Below are 23,208 nucleotides of genomic sequence, written 5' to 3'. Positions count from 1 at the left end.
TTGTATTTTATTAAGTGTAATACTTTCTCCCTTCTTGATTTTGAACGAAAAATGATGATAAATGATCAATTTTGTGCAACATAACTTTTCAAATCGTTCTGTACCAATTACTTTTTTTGAAAAATTTGCTCAAATCAAGACAGATTATTTTATGCAAAACTAGTTAATATTCCAACCTTTCTTTTTCTTCAATGGTACATGTTCGAAAAATTTCAACATTTGGAAACATCGAGGAAAAATGAATACAATTTTATAGATAAATGAATTTTGAATACCGATTTAATTGACATCATCATTGATTTCCAAATCTTCAAATACAAATGCAATAAATTATCTGAAGTCTAACCAGTCAGCTGCAAAGGCTTTCGCAATCAAATTTTATAAAATTGCATTGGTATCACTGCTCTTATATAGCCATTTAGGAAAGTTTATTCAACCATTTTTAGAACATTATATTATTAACGGCACATGAAACTTAACTAGGAGTAAAAGAAAAGACAGTAGTAAGCTGTTTCAAGATTTCCTGATGTTTAGTTAACAAATATTGAATGGTATGCATTCAAATAACTTACGTTGAATTTGTTTGTTTTTTCATTATTTACGTGGGAGTTATTATACTTTAACAAACAATGCAAACGAGACATTCTATAGTTAGGTTATAATTATAGTTAGTTATGATTATGTCCAAAAGAGTCCAGACGGATGTGGATGTCCCCCTTTTTTTGAGATAACCAAACTTCAACTATGCATTCAAGTATGATATAAACTAACGTCAAGATATTATGATATTTAATATATAATGTACTTCTGCATTATTTTCTTGTGTTCGTTTTGACTAACATAAAAAGAATTTTCGAACTAAATATCTATCGAAGGACAGACAAAAGGATGAAAGTCTCCAAATCGGTTTCGACAAAGTAAAGAGTGCATTATTGAGATAGAAATGTTTTGGATAATGTTTTAATTTTTGATCAAAAGCAAAAATATTGTTGGAACAATTAGAATGCGAAAATTGTGTGATTTGTTTTGAAACACATTTATTCAACCTAAGTAATTCGGGAGTCTTGCTGCATACTAGCACAAATATATTTCTGTAATGTTTCGTCTGACCAAGGTGAGACTTTCTCACACAATCATTATTCAACTAGAACAAGAAAATAAAATGCATGAACGCATGTTACAGACATGCGACAGACAAACATTATTCAACTTCAATAAGAAGATAAATTGCATACACATTTACACAATGGGTGTCATAGCAACATAACAATAGGAGTTATTATGATATTATTATGTTGCTATGACACCCATTGTGTAAACGTGCATGCAATTCCCGTTTTCATTGTAGTTGAATAATGTTTGTCTGAGAGAGTCTGACCTTGGTCAAAAGTACGTTACAGAAGTATATTTGTGTTAGTGTGCAGCAAGACTCTCGAATCAATTAGGATAGTTATTTACATTCTTGCTACAGTATCCTTGTATTACTTAAATACTAGTACAAAAAGTATAGAAGAATGATAACTGTTCTGACTCGTAGAAACCCAATCAATGGCACATTTATTAGAATTGTAAAATTTTTTCGAAAAATCATACAAAAATGTCTACATAGCATATGGCAGTGAATATTTGCGAACCTAACTCTTTATGGATATATACCCACTCACACTTTACATCGTAGCTCAGAATTAACAAATTAGACAAGTTTTCTACTCTAGAAATATAAATGTTTTTTTTCAATATTTTTTGGGGATCAATAACACTTCAAAACATGTAAATATTACCCATATACTTTTTATATTCAATATTGATAATATGAATTCGTTTTATTCATTAAACTAATATTGTTTTTGTAATAATATAATTACAACCAAGTTATAACGTATATATCACAAAAGCGAATAGTCAATTTGTCTTACGAGAATTTTCGATTAGCTTACAGAAATCAAAGCTTAGTCATCAAAAGCTGCGATAGATCAGGTCCAAATTAGCTATCAGAACTTTTGATAGATTGGCTAATTTTGCAATGGTAAAGTATGAGAAGAAATTTTCTAAGGTTAAGAGTTGAGGTAACATCAAATGTGTCTGTAAGCATTGGTATTTTTTAGTTTACTTTTTTGTTGTAAATTTGAAACATTCATACATTTATTACGGCATATATAATGTAAGCCTAATGTCGTGTAAATTTATTAAATCGGCTATAAAGAGACCGTTCATTTGTTTTAACCTCAGAATATTGAAACATATTTTGTGAGTGTTTATTTTCTCTTGTCGCTTGCATACCCGAATCGAGGAGACACAAACAACGATAGGCGATGTGATGGCCTGGCGCCATTTTGACTCTGTCGCAAGCACGTTTTTGGCCGATGCCACGTACAATTTTTCCATTGCGTCGTTGATATTTACATAATCAACGAAATTGATAACTATTACTTGTACTTGTGATTACCAACGAATAAAGAGCAGCGAAACTTCGTAATATGTTTACGCAACGATGTGATTCGCAAAGAAAACCCAGAAATGGTATCTAAAACTTTGCATAATCCATGTCATAATTGAGTCCAATTTTTTTTCGATTGGATAAAATACCCACTTAAGTCTCCCCTGGGCTAAAAAAAACACCCGTCTATTTTTCTGTTTCGTGCAAAAAAAAAATTAAAAAAAGCGGTGTGGATCGGAACGTTGTGGAAAAGCTTACTCATACAGTGCATACTGCATAAAATGAATAGAGACATAGACTAAATGTCCACTTTTATTCGCGTATGGTTAAATTTGTACCACGTTCGCTTTGTTGTGTCTGTAGATATTGTGATATTTTAGTTTACAACCAATGAAACCATGGATGTAATCTTAATAAATTTGAAGCATGCACGCATTTACATGCATACAATATCATGTGGGGAAATGCAAATCTAACAACTCTACAATGACGCGGGCAAATAGTTTAAATGTAAATATATTTTTCGAGTGTTCGTTTTATCGCACATAGATAATGGAGTCAAGGAGACGCAAACAACGTAGGTGACGAAAAGGTTCGTTGAAAATGGGTTAGCCTGAAGTTTACTCAGAAAAGTTTTTTACAAGCAACAGCAATATTTAAATTTAGCAAAAAATTTATTACAAAGAAATGGGTTAAGATACAAAAATTCAGCGTAAGAAAACGTCAGTTGTTTTAGGGGGTGTCTCCTTATAGACATTTTATGATTTCGATCTTGACTATAAATACTTCAAACAGCAAAATACATAAATCAATTTTTGCACACAATATGTATGACGTGCAATGTGAATGTAATATGTATAGGAACTCTATATATGAGAACTGTGAATTTCGGTCTCGTAATAGCGGAAATATTCTGGTTACAAATGAATTTTACACATGATTGGAAGTTAAAATAGTTTGTACGTTCGGTTTTAAATTTGGCACAGATTATGGCTCAGCATACACTTTCACAGTGCAACAGTTACACCGAGCAAATATAGCATTTTGATCCATTTTTACTTTGATTTGTCAAATCAAAAATTATAGAGTTTTTAATATCTATTCATCAAATAAATTATACGTCACAAGTGGATTTCAATTAGCATCCAAATACTTACATTCTAACATCCTTATAGTCCAATAGTGGAAATAAGATCGTAATAGAAATTGAATTACGGTACATTATCTGGTTTCTGAACTGTTCCAGAAATATTCTGTAGCATTCAAGACAAAGGCGGACGTGTTGATATGTAACCAACTGTAATGTCAAACGTTTATCATTATAAAACTTCCAGGAATCAATCCCAAGAAAACAATTTGTAAATGACAGTAAAATTTGTAAGAATACTAAAATTATAAGATTTATATATTTAAAAATCTAAGCCTCAACGTCAATTCCAAATAAAAATGGCTTATTATCGGTTATGCCATTCTGAGTTGTGCTGGGACAATAATCAATCAATTCTGAATGAGCTTCTTTTGAAATTTTATAGTTTCTGAAACAGGATTTTGATCTTTAGTTGTAAGTAGACTACAATGTGATATTAACCATACGCTAATAAAAGTGGACATGCATTCTATGTCTTTGTTCGTTACATGTTACAATACTAAGTATTACAACGTTCGCACCCACGGTGCTTTTTTGTAAATTTCATTGCAGGAAACTGAAAAAAATGAACGTTCACACATTTAGTTCATGGGGAACGGCGTTTTTTTTTTCAATCGCTCAAGAATTGAATTAGTTTACACATTCCGGATTCAAAGCAAACTGAAATTTTTGGTTTAAAATGTTTGGAGTCACTATGTAGGGTTATGGGCTTTTTCTTTAACGAAAGGCAATCAAATGTTGATATGTTTACTGTATCTTGCGTATTGTTAAAATTATTATGTCTTGTTCAATTAGGTTGCTATTTATTCGTTGTAAAATAACAAGTAGTTCTCATCAATGACGTTACTATTAGACAAAATATGCAAATATTGCCCACGCAATGGAAAAAAATTACCACAGCATAGAGGAAATACGTGCTGGTTACAAAATTCAAAATGGCGACCAACATTTACGTCGCTTACGTTGTTTGTGTCTATTCGATTCGGTTATGCAAGCGCCAAGGGGAGGCAAATACTCACAAAATCTGTTTCAATATCGTGAGGTTAAAACAAACGACCTGCCCACTTCAATGTAGACTTAATAGAATTACATAGTTTGTATTAATAGATGAATGTTTCGCATTCTTCGCCTCAAAAAAAATGTTTATTCACATTCGTGCATCAAATCGTCTTTGTAAATAAGTTCTCGTTTGCGTATAACAACGAAATATTTCACGTTTGAATTATTTGAAGTACAATAACTCCTACGCATAGAATGAGAACAGCAAACAAATTTAACGTAAGTTATTAATCAAAGTATGAGATTCGATTTTTGAAAAATTTCTTAGGCAGATATCAGGTAACCTTTGGACAACATACCATTGTTTGAATTATTCTTTTAGGTAAGCGGTTAGGTTGCTTCTAATAAGATCATGTTCTAAAAATGGGTAAATAAACTTTTCTAACAGGCTATATAAGAGGGGTAAAACCAATGCAATTTCATATATTCCGGGTTTGAAGAGACTTTAAAGCTGATTAGACTTCCCATAATTCGTTGTATTGGAATTCGGAAACTTGGAAATCAAAGATGAATTCAATTAAACAGGTATTCAACATTTTTATTGAACTTTCATTCAATTTTAATTAATGTTTTTAAATATTGGAAGTGTTTTGAATGTATAACATCTGAGTAAAATTGAATAAAATGCATACAAGGTTAGATGGGCTTAGTGTGATATGTAACATTTGTATTGAAAAATGAAAGAAGTTAGAATATCAAATAGCCTGGCCCGCCACAAATAATCTCGAAATACCTCGAAATTTACTCAAAAAGAGTCAATGGTCATGAACGCTCTGAAAATTTATATACTTTTCATAATCGAATATTTTATTTTAATTATATTCCTGAAATAAAGACAAAATGAGATATATCACTTTGAAAGAAAATTATCTACTAACACGTCACTTCAATAGAATTTCTCATGCTATAGGTATTATTAACAATCATGTTTTCATTTGCAGATTCAATGTCATCAAGTTTTCACCATCTTGCTCATTCTGTTCCAAAGTTTGACTGTAAATGGAGTTGGATTCAGATTTGAGTGGGTAGTTTATCCAATAAATAATATTCTGCCGTATAAAAATATTGTGCTGTGAATTTTAGTTAGGAAAACGTTATACCAGAGAAATGATAACAAAAGGTTGAATGAAATTAATTCGAATTTATTCACGTATATTTTATGGAAAATTTGTTATTCAGCGAACGAGAAGAGACGTAACTCAATTACATAAAATCAAACAATTTTTTTTTAAATTTAATTCATAGCTCACAAGAGGCTCGAGACCACAACTGCAAAGCCGTTATTGGGACCGAAATGTCAGTGGATTTAAACAACATCGAACCATATCATTTGGTTAAAGTTCACTGCAGCAACGTAGAACTTAGCTCATCCTTCAATTTCACGACTGTCATTTGTTTACCGATATGTAATGATCCGATCACAAACGAAATTTTTTTGAAAGAAGACGGCAATCGTGCTTATTATATTGAAGAAATAACTACGGTAAAGAAATTTCTAAACAATATTCGAATGCCTATTACACTTGGATGCCGATGTGTTTTAAAAAGCACTGTTTATTAATTAATGTGAACGAAACCTGTACTTGCATTTCAATTCTAAATAATTTTCTATAAATATCTGTAAATCAATCAGTACTGTGTGATTAAAACTTAGAAATCGTTTATGTGTACCTTTGATAATATACATGGGCCATAATTATGACGATGTTTTATCGACTGTATATGTGACATTGCGTTCAATATAATTGGTAAAAATTCCTAGTAAATAGTTTAAATTATAACTCTGATATCAGATAGTTTTTTTTTTCAAATTTTTCTTTTTCTTAATAAAATATTTCTGCAATATCAGTTCCTTTCATGTGTTTCCACATCTTTACTCCGAAATATTTTTGAGTATTCCTTGACTGCATAAAAGTTGCAATTGCAACTCGAAGGCTTGGTTGGCTATATGGGATTGTCGTTTCCAATGGAGACGTCTCATGGAATTTCTCACGAGCATTGGCGCTGCCATTTCCATAGGAATGGCGTTATGAAACGTGTTGTGACAGACATAAATTGGGAGATAGAGTGAAAAAATATGTTCCACAGATATACCTGGTTACTCAGAAATTGACTACTTATAGTTTCTGATTTATTAAATTACTGAAATTCGCTGGCTGTTGGTTTTACTTTCGGCAATGTATTAGGTAGTGCGATACGATCTTAGACACAAAACACTGTCTGCATTACACAATCGAATGGTAATTTATTTTTTGTAGATTATAATTCATGGTGCAATAACTAGTGGAAGACGAAATAACGAACTTAATATTCATGAGCTATATTATTGTGTTTATGCCGTGAGAATGTTGTGGGATAAAATCATTATAGTAATTTATTAAATCGATATCAATAGCTATAAAGATTTTATCAGTTTGCAATTATTTATCTGTAATCTTCAATTTAATGTATATACGTGAGTACAAGAAAACCAATGCATAGAAAATATTAATTCTTTGGTTAGGTATTGTTTCCTTATTTCATGATTTCGAGCCTGAAAATATTTCTACACATAATATGTATGACTTAACTGTGAAATTCATTTTATATTCGTAGAAATAATTTAGATGTACCGTTATGTTTCAAATATGGCACAGAATATACACTTTTACACTGTAATAGTAATAAAATACCATGCGAAATTTTATAAAAGTAGTTTTGAAGGTCTTCATCGAAATTTCATCGAAACTCTCTGGGTTGGAAAGTTTTAGACTGCCTTATTATTGTGAGCTTGTACTCAGGTATTGACAAACTTGAAATCACGCCCTAGCGGATATAGCCTACTCTGAAGTCATTTAGAGATGCTAACGATTTTGCAGGTGCATCGTGCAATTAGACAGGGAAGATGTAGCCTATTGCTCTGTTTTTCTAGGATTTAATCTAATTGCTGCATTTCCTGTGGCCCGCGTCACATTCGGAGAGTAATCAATAAATCGCATTTCGTGTTGTTTCATAATGAAATTAATCAGAAAAATCTTTTGACATATTCTTAAATCACTAATGTCATTGAATTGACCAGTGTTATGGCTAGCCGAGGCAAATAGCGAAGTTGAATAATGTGCTTGGCAGTCTAAATTATTATCTGGCTTTCTATCTTTTTGGTTGGGGTCGGGAATATATATATGCTAACAATATAGGCATTATAAAAAACTAAAAATCGAATGCGGATTCTATTAGCCTGGGATGGCTATGTCTGATATATACCTATGTGCTTGCACAATTAAAGTGTTTGTTTTGTATTGCCAGTTTACCTATTCTAGGCACTGTTGTGGCCAGCGAATAATGAAATAAATTTGTGGCCCGCGGAGCCAACAACCTGATCTAGATGGTATTTTGAAATTTCGATATTGATGTTGCGGGTAGAGTTGTATCCGTAAATTTTGCCAATGGTTTGCTGGTTGCTGAGGCAGTTCGAGCTGAGATTGAAAACAAGACTAAATCTGGATAAAGATTTATGAGCTGGGATATTTCAATAACAAGCTTCTTCCAGCTTTGGCAAAGTCACAACTATGATTTGATCTATTTATAGCATCTGAGTGCTGTAAGGTTGGCCGTGTTTTTGTTAGTCTCTATTTACCTGATCAAGCTATTGCATCTATTGTGTGGTTCTGCAGCACACGGAATATTTTGAGTCTGTTACCAGCTTGGCGAGCACATTCACTAAAATAACGAAACCTTACTGCTGCATTGTTTACTCGATGTGTTGCATACATTTCTACTGACATATATGAGATAAGAGGCCATTTGAGAAAAAGAAATTCAGTTTGTTAGCTGTTAAATGCTACCAAAGTGGTTTCGATAAAATACAATATGCCAATCGGTTATTCAATACTGAAAGTATTTGAATATTATTCAATCAGTGGGAGTAAATGACCTAGAGCAGGAGTAGCCAACCCGCGGCTCGTGAGGCGCATGCGGCTCTTTCGCCGTTTTTATGCGGCTTTTGTCACCTTGGTTATGAAGAAAAAATTGACTTGCAAACTATGATTCATTTTGTTTTTATCAAATATATCATAGATATATCGAAGATCGAAACTCACTAATTAAGGATCAATGCTTAAGGCGTTACTCCTGTATTTCCGCAATAATAATAAGCAGAATATTGTTCCTATCCCATCTACCAGGGAGAGACAGATATCGAACGTAGTATTATGGACCATATGAGCCTGTAGTCGTGATTCTCTTCACAGAAAATATCGTTACCCCAAAATTAGAGACCAGAGTGCTGGCCTGCTGCTGCTACGACACAAAGTGGTCCCTCTTGTTATATCCCATCGAATAGGTCTGCTGGGCCGACTGCCCAAAAGTTGCGAATGTAGGCCTGTAGCGATGCGCGCGGCAAGAAACTTTTTGGGGTGTTAGCAGTGACTGATGTCCACATAACCGAGCCCGATCGTGTGTAACAAATTGAATCCTAAAATAGTTTCTTCTGATTTTTGTAATGGATAACAAATATTTACAAACAATTCTCAAAGCACATGCTTGGCTTTGTTGTCCACGTCCACATCAGTCTTCACATTGCACATACATGAATGAGCCTTTCATTCACTTTTCCTAGCTTTTCATTCACTTTTTCCTCAACAATATTTTCATTTAGTCCACTAGAAGACTGAAATAAAGTTAAATCTTAGCGGTGTATTTTTTTATCCATTCACTTTAGATACAATATTTTTCTAAGGCAGTAAATCACTAATAACGTTTTGTAGGAACTGAATATTTCAAACCAAATAAAATCCTATGTAATGTATTATAATCATACTATTAATATTCATATGCGTTTTATGATGAATGAGTCTGTTTTTTTTATTTAGGTTGTAATTCTAAATCAACAACAAACGTTTTCAAAATATTCACAAACTAAAAAGCAAGATAAATTATCTGCAGATGAGACTATACTTATTTATAAAATAATTTTAAAAATATAAAGAGAAAATCGATTATACGCATATATATATATATGAAACATATCCATGAACTTTGCATTAAAGTTTTTGGTTGGCAAGCAATGTAAACTATGATGTATATTTGTTTTGAAAGTTGGATGGCTTGATATAATATCTAAAATACTGATTGGAAAAGATAAAGAATTGAAAACTAAAGGATTATAATTGCATGCTTGAGTAGAATCATTGATATAGATTTAACCACTTTCCTAGAAAGAACTGAAATACGCTATGAATAACGTCTGTATAACTTTTGATCATTGTAACTATACTGATCAAATCACGCAATTTTCCATCAAGTACATCGCAACCTACTTGATGTGGTATTTCGAGTTAATTTGTCTGAGTGAACCAAGTTTTGGGTATTTATAATATTCGTCATTATCAAATCAAGGGTTCAAATCCAGCCCAATTACATATACCGAAAACAACCGATTCAAACTACAAAATTGTGAATCTACAAAATTGTCGGTTTTACTCTGTTACAGTGAGTAGTCATGATATATATAGTTTAAAATAAAATCTGCAAACACAAATAAAAACTTTAAATATGTAAAAATAAAAATAAAATGCAATTTCCGACGAATCAATAAACAGTGTTATACAGTAATTGAACCTAGCGCACTTCTCGTTTACTGACACATTTGCACGCAATTGGTAAGCTCAACGACACAAAACGACTTTCATCTTGAGTTTTGCCTCTTATTAGAAATGACTTATCGTAGACAATAGGAACTTGGACGTACGACTGACCATCAAGCTTCCTTTTTCTGACAGGATCGAGACAGAATTCCGCACAAGATGCCACCCAGAATACGCTGGGTTCAGTATTGGTACAATCGACTCTAAAAAATAAAAATTAGATAAATAGAGAAAACAGAACAAGCAAATCAGTAAGGAAATCATATTCATAGAGCAAGGAAATGTATTGAAATTTGACACCTATGTTTGACGTTTGAGGGCAGTTTGCTATACCACGTGACGATATATTTCCGATATGCATTTGCACTGTATATGGGATAAAATTATTGAAAAAAAGAAGAAGAAAACGTAGTATCATGTCCAGCATAAAATCTTGCGATAACGTTTGAATTGAATAATTGTTTGATGCAAAAGTTGCTAAGAAATCTTACAAATATTTATATTTTTAAGTTGTAGTTCAGCTTGTTGAAAACAAAATATTTACCTTCTCAAACAATAAGGAGCAAATCCAAATGGTTTCAAACTTTCGAAAGTGGCTTCATGAACCTTGCACGAAGTCCCGTTCCACGAAGGCCTGCAAAAAATATTTCATTTACTTGAAACCCAGCTTCGAGTCAAATTGAAAATCTATTAGTGATAGTTTTATATATTAGTTATTAGTTTTATTTATTTAAGTTTTAGATTTATATATGTGTTGTAACGGTAAAAACTTACGGATCGAATGTGTCCACTGACGAACAATCGAAATGTATTTTTGGAGTATTTCGCAATATTCTGCTCCATTTCAATGAATGCGTCGACGTCACAAAAACAGTGACCTGAAAACAATTATTTCTGAAATAGCATATGGCCTTTAGCGAGTTTTCACGAGGATACTGGCTTCGAACATGTTGGCGAGTACCAATTATCTTGCAATGCGTGCCTATGCTTTGCCTTGTAGAAAAACTATTTTTAATCTAGTAATTTTTGTTTATAGTTTTGATGATTCATCTGAATTCCCATAAATTTGCTGCAATAAAATGATGCCATTTTAAAACAAAATTTGGGAATTGCTAGTTGGAAGTACTAATAACAAAACTGAAATTGCAATGGAGCAATCATAATAAAACCACTAAGATCTTACCAGTGTCAAAATCAAAGAGTTGAAAATCATATCGACTGTACTTCTTTTGATTCGATAAAAAACTTGTTTATCACAACAGGTATGGTCGCCAATGTCGTATCGTTGTACTGAACTTGCAGTTAATAACGTTCAGCGTTGCCAGTCAGCTAATTTATAGGGCCATCATGGTGAATTTTCAAAAGTGCCCTGTATCGATACTGTTATCAATTTAGTGACGGAGTCATTATGTTTTTGGCCAAAAATTTACCACTGAAGGAAAAGTTTGACTGTTTCAAAAGGCTTCCTTTCATTTTTATTTTGTGATATCAAATCACAGCAAAGCATGTTCTTTTCCAGGAGCGTAGGCAGATCGTCGTCCCCAAAAAGCAATTTTTTTCTTTATCTTATGTGCATGTTAAATCCCTGACAGCGACATGCTCTATTGTGTGTGGGCGGAAAGGATTCCCTCAGACGATGACTTTTTGTTCGCGATGGAATTAGATTGTCCGATGTCCCAGTTCTATTGAAAGTAAGCTGCTCATTTGTGGTGAATTCTACTACATCGAATGTTTAATTATAAATATTTCGTCCGTATTAAACCCTTCGTCTGGCCATGTTGGTATTTTCAATTGAAATGAGCTGAACGAGATTCGAACATGTCTTTTCTTTAGTAATATTTATAAGTAAAGCAAATGTGGGGTACATGTGCAATTTTTAATTACCTGTGGGATATTAAAAAAAAGTCGATTCATTTTCTTCTTATGCCTGCACAATTCTCAAGTCTTCTTCAAAGCATTTTTTGCTTAAAATTTGACTAATAAATAATGGTAATTTGTTATTTTTGAACTAACAATTACTTCAATATCTTGTTTTATCAAACAAGTTTCAAAAATTATTCAAAAACCAATCGTGTTTTTTGATGTCATTATGTTTTACTACATTTCCTGATATTATCAAGTTGTGTGTTCACAAATATTATTATCATTATATATATGTCACCTCGAGGGTGTAAATAAGAATGCTAAAGTTGTAGATTTCATCAGGTGGTTTGATATGTTGATAATCTGGCAAATGGATGGCAATTCGATGAACTCGCTCTGACAAGTGACTAAAATATAGTAATTGTATTGACCGTTTTAAAAACTTCAAGTTACAATAAAATTCTAGTCAATATAATTGATATTTTCCACAGTAAAGTCAACCCCAAAAATGAGAATACCAGTTTATTTGTTCGCTTTGTCGACAGATTTTACCAGCCGGCCCATTGTTCTGTGTTTTTACAATAGCCAAAACTTCGCTCATTTGCAATTTGATACTACACCTGTACGATGTGGGCGTGTTGCACTTCTGGTGAATGAATTTGTTGTTTATACAAATATACAGTTAGGACAAAAGATGTAACCTTCGTGGTTGTTTCAGCAACTTGGGAGAACTTAAAGCGCAAAAAAAACCCAAGATGGAACTTGGACGAACTTGTATTCATTCATTTTTGATTAATAAATGAATTTATTGGGTTAAATTGACAAATTTCACTTGTGTTTGAATTCCATGCGAACAGTAGTGGTTGACAATATATTTTGTATAATCCAATCAGAAAACAGCCACATATTGAGTATTTAAATTAGTATGAGATACGTGGAATTATTATTGATTTATGCGTTGCGTTTGGTCAGCTTTTCAGATTGTCTGATTTGGAAATGATATTCAGTTTTGCCAGGTAGAACTAATACCCAAATAGAAATATGTTTCTATTAGCACTGTAAGTGCAAATTCCGTTTTTCAACATGCAATTAATGTCGTCATCATGATGTCATATATTGTGAAGAAACTGCATAAAGACATTCAAGTCTTCTATAGATTTTAAATGTAGTAATTACTGAATAAATTATTACTTATCGATCTTGATCGGTAAGTATGTTGATAGGTATTTGTCTGTTTGATTGTCTATCAGATATACGCGATATCTCACAAAAGCGAGGTTGAATCTGCTCTAAATTCTGCATGTGCATTCATCATATCTCGGATCAGAAGCGTATTGATTTTGGATGAATTATGTCGTATAATTAGCGATGTAATAATTAATTAGTGATGGGACAGGTGGTGTCACTGTGGAGTAAGAGCGAAGAAATCGAAACCGCAGTTTCTGTATTGGGGGATCCCCTAACTTTCGAACGATAAGTCTTCGGTCTCCGACCGATATTCTCGTTTTTCATTTGGCAGCTTCGCTCTTAGGCAAATATTGATATAAAGAGTTTATTATGTTGTGTGGGTACAAATCCATGTGTGTGTGTGTTACTTTCAGAAACATGTATTACGGTAATTGTGGGATTAACCAATTTTGATTTATGTTCAATAATTGAAGCAGTTCAACAGTAAGCTGTTGGTAACCCTCATTTTAAATTATTTGTGATGGTATAAATATCTAATAATTTAAGAATGTACGAATTGTGATACACGAATCTTCGGCAAAATCTGCTTGACTTTTGAATATATACCCAAAATTATTAATTCAGTTTGATTTATTTTGTTCTAATACATGAAAAAATACCCGATTGATATTGATCAAGTTAAAAAAAAATATTTGAAACGTAATTAGAAAAAATGTGCAAACAAAATATGTTTTGTTCAAAACAACCGAAATACAATTACATGAATAAGCATTATCCTATCATATCTGACTATTGTCCCACTAACATGTAAAAATGACATGTAGCATTTTGCATATGACACTAATTAGAACCGACTAACTTATTCTCTTTCTAGAACTAAAATCCATCACTCGCCATCGCGTATATCTACTTAATTTTAAAGGTCATGTGTTGATATAATTTTACTGCAAATATCACTGTGATAGATTGCATTGATTGGGTTGAAACAGATATCATCTCAGCTGATATGCACTAAAGTTATTCAACCCCATAGAGCCGTGGCTTGCCATCTGATTGGCTTTCGTGTATCGACTTGCCTACTAGATAATGATAAAACGTCAGTCATACTTTTGTACTTGAGCTTGTTTTGATTTTTCACTTGACAATTTTCATTTTCGAAAAGAGAGCTTTGAAGAAATATATTGTATTGCCACCACGTGTGTTTCATTTGTTTTAAAATGTTTTTGAATAAACAACAACAACAACGTCATTTTTTGGAAACATTTTATATCTCTAAGAACGAGTATAGCATCAAATCCGTAGTTGCCCGTAGATCAATGAGTTCAAGTTGTTATTCATCCCACAGGCTTTTCCTCTGGAATGCGGAATGAATACACGAAAATTTGGGTTTTAGAAGTATGTGCACCAAGATGGCGGACACCGGAATGTAGTATGCGTACCAGGTTAGGATTGGGCCATAATTTTATTCAAAGTTTCCATATTTTTGTTGTATAATGAGTTCGGGGACTAGCCAAGTGACATACTACGTCCGGTGCCCGCCATCTTGGTTCACATACTTCGAGAGTACCGAGAATTTCATCTAAATTTCACGACACTTCAGAATGTTTTTATTTGTCTCCTCCGCGGGTTCGACATCGATGGCCATAACCACGTTGTGATTCGCTTCACATAAATATATTACAGAACTGGAAAATATATAACAGTAGAAAGCATAAGAGACTATTTCGTTAGACATTCGAAATTTTAGATTTGGCGGTTGTATGATTTTGATTTGATTTGACTCTTGCAAATCTTACGCACACATCTAAATATACATGTGTGCATTCGAAACACTGACTGACATTTTTTGTATGCTAAGTCTTATCTGTGGCCTTTGGTAGCTGCTTCACATTGCTATACATCCGTTCGGATCCATTTTTTCTGCAATTTTGTCTCGGATGACAACAAATGAGAGACGGTTGCACCGATTCAACTCGAATGGCGTCGGTATGGACTCCAAAATCTGCAAGTGCAGTTTCAAGTATTTTGTGCCGTGTGAATATGCCGCAAAACTATGGCGGGATTTCCAAACCATGACCGCTATGGTCAAACCCATGGCGACTAACTTTTTAGCTACCACAAACCAATGTCGAGATGCCGCTACCACGGCAGTAAATTGAAAACCAAAGGCGGGTCATATTTTGCTGCTGTAACCGCAGCATGTCGATAAATATTGGATAATATGAAAAAAAATCATGGATACAGTTTGGATGTATTTGGGGTTAGGTTTCAGGTTTAAGTAAATATATACAATTCCGCATGATGAACTAAGGTGCATGACTTTATGAATATATCGATAGTAGCGCTATAACCACGTCAAGAGCTGCTATCTATCGGTTCGTTCGCGGCAGGAGCTGCCATGAAGTGGTAAGAACTGCGACAAAAAAACTAAGTCGCCAAAGTGAGTATATTTCAATTATACTCGGTTCCTTACTAACAGTTACAATATGTATAGCATAGAAACACCACATTCGTACGGTGAAATTGATGTAGCACTTTCAACCTATAAACTAGGTCGAAACATTCAGTTGTTGTATCAGTCATTGTTTATTTGCATTCAAGTTTATCGTAAATCACAGACGCCTAAAACCGCATATAAAAACGAAAATCGGCTTTTGTAGTTGTTGGATAGGATTGTTGATAACATCGAACTACGATTTACCACGTGGCGTAATTTTACATTCATGCTGTAAGATCTTATCAATTATGAAAATGTCATGATTCTTGATTGATTCACGTTGTGAATTCGAATAATACACTGACATTTTAAATTTCATAACTTTTGAAATTATCCGATACACTTTTCGCGGTCATGTGTGTTTTTGTTTTATCAGATAATTTCGAATTTATTATTTCAAATTTCTATTCAATATTTGGTGGCCAAGAAACACTACCAATTAAAAAGGCAATTCTATCTAGTATGTTACGGCAACCAGCGAGGAACTCTTCTTAATTTACAGTTTACTCTATTCGAACTGTGCAAAGATCCTTTAAAAATGGAACAAATAACAGAAAAAACACTCTTACATGAACACTGCTGTCGGAAATTTTTAACTTAGCTTCCTGTTGTTCTAGCAACGTCCCAGTTTTATTTCTCCGTATCGAAAACAGACCCAACATCTTATAAATATTATTCATATATATATGTGCATGCTGTCGCTTTTCTTGTCAAAGTTGTAACATGCTTGTCTGAGGAAATCAGAATTCGGTTTGATGAAACGTTAGTGTGCAGAAAGATTCTTAAATTAACGAACGAATAACGAAAAGTTTTTATGCATCGTATGTGAGGAATTAGGAATCTGAAATAGGCCAAGCGAGGAATATGTCGAAAACAATTGTGAGACAGTGTGCTACAGTGTAAAGCATTAGATCGGGGATTTTTTGGTTTAAGAGTCACTTCTAATAAATTAATCAGTAATTAAATGCGGAGGCACATCATCTACGATTTATCCTCAGAACCAATTACAAGCAATGCTTCCAGTTTTTCGCGCTGATTTCAAGAATAAATCGCACGACATTCATATATATAAGATGCAAAGATTTTCGTAAAATTTGATTTTTCACATTATTTAGCTTCAATACACTCATTTTCAAAGTAAAAACAGGTAATGTCAAATTATTTATACTTGATTTGATGATTCGATAAATTTTTGAATACATGTTTCAATATTTATTGTGGGTGTTTATATATTATGTATGGTTGAACCAACTTTAAACCTTGTGTTTTAATTTTTAAATAATATGAAATATTTAATGAAGTATAGGTGTCATGTGGTTTGATTATCTACCAATGTATTTTCACATGATACAAGCATCGGTAAACCATACTATTCCATTCGCGAGATAATAGAATATTATTTGACATTATTTGTCATTTATTGAGCTAAAACATGCAAACACCACCAAAACTTACTAAAACGCGCAAAAGTCTCTTTATATCTACATTAAGTGTAAGATTTCAAGGGCTGTAATCTAAATGCTTTCGACCATCGATAAGATACCCAAAGAAAAATCCATCAACTTTGGTAAATGTTCATTGCTCACAAGATTGTTAAATATCATTTTAGATCAGTGTTTCCCAACCGCCGGTCCGTGGGAAATTTTATTTTGTTGTTTTTATGCGGTCTCAATCACTTTATCGAAGACGAAGTTACCTTTGCTTATTACGCAATTTCTCTTAATTAAGTCGCCATATTGCTGTTTAATAAGAGCGGTAATAATGGCTCGGCGACGTCTTGGCGCCGAGTTTTCACACTTTTCGCTTTTTTGGTTCCGATTCATCGCGAAAGCGCTACGTCAAATCTCGCAAGATTCAGAAACCTGAAAATCAGCATGCGTTCTTTTCCCGTTCTGCATGCTTTTCTTGTTTAATAATACCATCCAAATAGAAGGTTATTAATATTTATTTGTTAAAACCAGAAAACTGTCCAGAACAGTAAAATATTCCAGAGCTTCCCCTTGACACCCAGCGAGATATGAATTTGTTGCGACTCTACAGATGGACACGAGACGTGCAACAAAAGCATGGGCCCCTGAGATCTTTTGTGGGTGGTGCACAGCAGTATGTTGAGCCTGGTGGCAAGTTAGCAACGATTTAATCATTAAGATATAAATTCATTTAGTTGTGGGCGTCGATCAACTGCAGAGGGATTGATATGATGAACCCGATGAAACCTCTACTTTACAGTTCATATTTATGAAAGAATCATTGTCACAATTCATTCTTGAGCTTTCTTGATAACGAATACCCATCGCTAAGTAATCGAGCAATCAAACTGTTGTCCGAATTTACAACTGGTTACTTCTAGCTTTAATTGAAACGAAGCAAATAAATCGACTGTGCCGCTGTAGAGCTACGTGCTGCAAAACCTTTCCTGATGCCTCGTTTGCAATCCTGTATTGGAAACAAAACAACAGCAAAATTCTCACTAGATTTAATAGTGTTTGTACATGATTTGGCATGTTTTTTATGTGAGATGTGGACCCTTTTCACGCATAATGGGTGCTCAGCACTGCATTTTATTACGCGAATATATGTTACTATTTTACGTTCCACCCATTACAATTTTTGGCCGGCACATTATTTGATAGTATTTCCTCATGCGAAATGTTTTTAAGTGTGCCTTTTTTGCCTAAAAGCATAGTGATTGGCCGACATTACGCAAATATATGTAATAATTTTTATCGCATTCATTTCAATTTTGAACGGTCCTCGAGTACATTTTATTTAATTTTATCGGTCCGCCAGGGTAGAACGGTTGGGAACCACTATTTCAGATTATGTTCTTTTTTTCACCGGTTCAACTTGCAGACATATTAAGCAAACATTGTGGTAATTTTCGGACATATATGCAGCCAAGGCTAATAGATTTCGCATTTGCTTTTTAGTTTTCTATGATGTCTATATTGTTAGCATATATTCCCGACCAGAAAGCCAATTAACATTTTAGACAATCCAAGCGCATCATTCAACTTCGCTTGTGGCCTCAGCTAGCCACAACACTATTCAATTCAGTGACATTAGTGATGTATCGATAGGTCAAAAGATTATTCTGGTTTATTTTTATGATGAAACACCTCCAGCAAATGCGACGCGGGCCACAGATAATGAAGCTACAGGCCACATGTGGCGTTTAGACCACCATGATTTAGATCCGCAGTGCCAATTACCTATCATAAATTCATGGTCTCTCAACAATGTACAAATGCTCGGATTTATAGGAACGTTAGTTTCCAAAAACGTCCCCGTATTTTTTGACTTATAGAGGAACTGGAAAAAATCATTTTTCCATTCACTTGTTTAACAGCAACGGTCCAGTGCTTCTTCAAAGTATTCATTTAACGGGGCATGCCTAACAGAATGATATTAGAATAATTTATTTACCGCATCACGATATCTTGCCGAAGACTTTATCGTAGTAAATCTTGATATTTTTAAATATATAAAAATATGTCGATAGTTTGAATTACATTCAATATTTCAATAAAATAGTTTAAAGTAGTTTTAAATTAACTTAAAAAATGAGATAGCGATCAGAGACCGCCGACTTATCGATCTAGTGGCGTGTATCCTTCGCTCTGACACAACAGCAACACCGCGTGTCCCATCACTAATTAATTAATAACTCGCTAATTATACGACATCTTCCATCCAAAATCAATATGCTTATGGTCCGAGATATGATGAATGAACTTGCAAAATTTGGAGCAGATTCAACCTCCCTTTCGTGAGATATCTCGTAACATGCGAAAGTGTCTAACAGCCAGACAGACAAATACCTATTAACATACTTACCGGTCGAGATCGATAAGTAATTTTTGAGAATTGGTATCAAAACTGTTAGTTGCACGTTATTCTCGGATATTCGGATTTAATTCTTGTTTTGCATGCAAGTTACCCCCTTAGTGACCTCGGTTAGCATTTGACAATTTTGATGTATATATATTTAAAATGAATTTTATTGTAAAGTGCAAAATAGAATCACCACAGTTTCACCTCACCATATATATCATGTAAACAGATAAACAATCGTTAAAAAAGTGCAAAACTATTTCACTTTCTGGAAGGTTATCTACTTGCATATCAGAACAGCATATATGAGCAATAGTATATATACAAAATCAAAAAGGTTGTTTATCGTTGAAAGCAAAGAATTACTCAAGCTATCACACTGTAATACCTTTATATTAATAATTTCTTTGTGGCAAAATTTTTTTGTGAATATAACACATTGCAAGAAAAAAGGAAATTTATCAAATATTAAAGCATTCAGAACTTGAGAGCACGCACGCACGCACGCACTTACACTCTGTCTCTCCGCATTTTGTTTTAGGCAAAATAGAAATTTATAGGCCACTAAAGTCATTCCAAATAAATTGATATTATCATTATCATTTAATGACGCCACTGTGGGTTATGAAACGCAGTTATGGCGTCATTTATCAAAATGGGTGACCGTACATTTGAACCCATGCGTATATCCACGGGTTCAATCTATAGGCGGGTGCTAAAACCCATGGGTTAGGGTTAGTATGGGTTTAACTATCCGTGAAACAAAAAAAAATCCATAGGTGCAATAGCATACAGGTGCAATTGTCATGGGTTCAAATGTACGCGGGTTCAAATGTAATGGAACCATCAAAATGTAACACTTCTGATTCGTCGCCCATTATCGCCCATTATATAAAAAATGAATTTAATCATAATATCATAATGATAAAATATATATAATGAAAAGTTTTGACATATATTTCACAATGCTATTTCATTTCTGTTAATTTCCACATTATTCTGTTTGATTTTTCTATTTTTAAAAGATTTTAAACATGTGAGTTTACCACGATGCCACATGCTTGCTAAACACAGGAAAAAACCTAGTAGTATTGAAATCCCTGAAGCTATTATAAGGTACGATACAACTCCCATGAATTTAACTATACTCATAACTGATCTCAATTCACTAGCAGTCGCATCATCCACCTCCGCTGCTCCACCGAGCCATACCACAGGAAATATTAATTCTCTCACTCGTTTAAGTTGTTCAAAATACTGAGAAGATTTCAGCAAAATGTTTATCTGTAATTTTCTATCGCCTTTCAGTACAGCTCCACTTTTTGGCTCCACGTGAAATATAGAGTCGTGTTCATCTTTTTGTGGATTTAAACCATCAAATGCTTTTTGATATTTTTCTGCCGCGTTATAGAAATGAGGGAGGGAAACAAACCCAGGTGCGCCCCCCATACTTGACTGCACGTTTAGGACTCCCGAATCGTAACAATTTCCCGGAGGAACGCAAAAATCAGCGTTGTTTGGGTTTATTGTTGAATTTGCTAAAAAATCGTCCGAAAGATGAAATTGCATTGTTTTTATGCCTTTTATTTCTGATTCTTGTTCGTATTCAAGCTTCATCGATCGACACATTTGCGGAAAATACATGTACGGCGTATCCTTCGTTGTAATATCTGGACCAAGAAATGATCCGTCAGTTCCATTTATCATATTTGCATATTTCGTGGACCAAAATTTCAGATATTTTTCACCTTTCCATTTTATGATTTGGTGAACTTGTTTGTAATTTTTTACTCCGGTGTGAACAAGGTATGATCCGTCGTCTGAGTTATTGAACTTGTGAAAAAATCCGAAAATTGGCTCTACCTTCTCACCAGTGAATAGTTGTAAGTTGTTAAGCATTGTAAAAATGGGATCTTGGTAACCCCAAATAATTTCTTTTATCGTTCGTGGACTGAACAGTTTGCTTCCACCCGCCATGGTAACCATTCTCTGCATCATACCAAAATATGATACAAATGGAGGCAAGTCTGTAACCATACTTCCCATAGATGCTAGGGGAACGTTTAAAGTGTTAACAACGTCATTTTCTGAACCGCTGGACATGCCCCGCTCAAAATATAGCGTGTGATTATTGAAAAATGAAACGGATCCGTTTGAATGAAATGAAACGTTAAATTTTGGGACCTGCATTCTATAAACATAGGGTCCTTTCTCTCGCAAATGTGGCTTTTCACCCTTTACAATTTTGTCTCCGTTAAGAACATCAAATACATAAAATTTCATGTAGATCGGGACGGGTGGGTCAATCCACGCCGCATAAATTGGTGAATCCGTCGCTATCTTCAAGCTGCTTTCGAATTTCGAGTTCACAAACCATTGTGGTATATTGTACGTTGCGCATAGAGTTCCTATCGTTGTTATCAGTATCCCGAGGGTGCATGTCAGATCTGAAACAGATAAAAAATCTTCAAATTATGCTTACATAATAACAATTTTTCAATACAATATTAAAGAAATTAGGGATATTGACAACGTTAAAATGGAAGAAAATATACAACACGAATATTACACAAGATCTAAAGACAAATCACATTTTTTTTGATATATATAACGAAGGAGATAAGAGATTTGACACGGTAAAAAAACCAACATGCGTGGTTTTGAATTTCAACCATAAAATGTGAAATTTGAAGTGTTTTGCCTGCTGGCAATGTGATAACGATGGTTGATAACCATGTGTATTGTTCCAACTGGTACGCCATCGCCATAATCGCCGATTTATAGGTTCAAAACAAAATGGTTCACGCAACTGGCATTACAAGTTGCTACAAAATATTATAACAGATACATTAAATGAACTCACTGGGCGAATGGCATAACTTTTGTAACCTAGTATAGAAGATAAATACAAATATTGAAGCGACGTCGACTAACGTTGGAATTGTGCAACCCAATTAGAATTACAAATCATGCTACCCAAAATCAGAAGGCCATATGCATAACCGGAAACACTTTTGTTCGACTTATTACAATAGATTCCTGAGTCTTATGAAGCATCAGTCGGAGTGAAATTCTAGGTTAATAAACATAGTATCATGCTTGCTATAAATTTTGAGTCGAGTATAGCAAATAAAAGGATTGAAACTGATTGAAACTGATCACTTACACATTAAAATGTAATCTTCTTTGCAAAAATCTTTGATCGTTTGATTTTGTTTCTTGTCCATCTTTCATGGATGGATGTTAACTTGCAAAAAATTGTTATATCGTCTCCAGATAAAATTTTGTCGACTAATTCAGTATGATATCATTTGTTTCATTCTGGTATATCAAATTATTAGCTATGTTATGCTGAAAACAGCTCAAATTGAAAGAAAGTTTAAAGGAGTGTGACATTAAGAAGGGAAAAAAACAAAATTGTGAACTGAATTTAAGTTGAGGAAAAAAAATTATTATTCAATTTTTATAAGCTTCTCAATATCCCGAACAACGTTTACTTCATGATACCGTAGATTGCCAAAATGGCCATAATTGTGTTTTTTCATTCACTATTAAATAA

General features: G+C 33.7%; 2 protein-coding genes and 1 long non-coding RNA gene across 3 annotated transcripts in view; 2 read left to right on the top strand and 1 right to left on the bottom strand.

Moving 5' to 3' along the window:
- LOC144428122 (uncharacterized) overlaps nucleotides 1–23,208 on the top strand; it is a 149,710-nt gene that overhangs the window by 53,319 nt on the left and 73,183 nt on the right. The window lies entirely within an intron of this gene.
- Nucleotides 5,058–6,204, top strand: LOC120338090 (uncharacterized). The gene is made up of 3 exons (XM_039406025.2): nucleotides 5,058–5,168; nucleotides 5,585–5,664; nucleotides 5,889–6,204. The coding sequence occupies exons 1-3, from the start codon at nucleotides 5,151–5,153 to the stop codon at nucleotides 6,202–6,204; spliced, it is 414 nt and encodes a 137-aa protein (XP_039261959.2). The 5' UTR covers nucleotides 5,058–5,150.
- On the bottom strand, nucleotides 19,785–23,026 carry LOC120337499 (lysosome membrane protein 2-like). The gene is made up of 2 exons (XM_039405291.2): nucleotides 22,816–23,026; nucleotides 19,785–22,096 (listed from the first exon to the last, which is right to left on the bottom strand). Exons 1-2 carry the CDS (start codon nucleotides 22,874–22,876, stop codon nucleotides 20,610–20,612), a joined length of 1,548 nt encoding a protein of 515 aa, XP_039261225.2. The 5' UTR covers nucleotides 22,877–23,026; the 3' UTR covers nucleotides 19,785–20,609.

The sequence above is a fragment of the Styela clava genome, chromosome 10 (assembly GCF_964204865.1).
Source record: "Styela clava chromosome 10, kaStyClav1.hap1.2, whole genome shotgun sequence".
Taxonomy (NCBI): domain Eukaryota; kingdom Metazoa; phylum Chordata; class Ascidiacea; order Stolidobranchia; family Styelidae; genus Styela; species Styela clava.
This window is presented reverse-complemented; position numbering and strand designations above follow the sequence as displayed.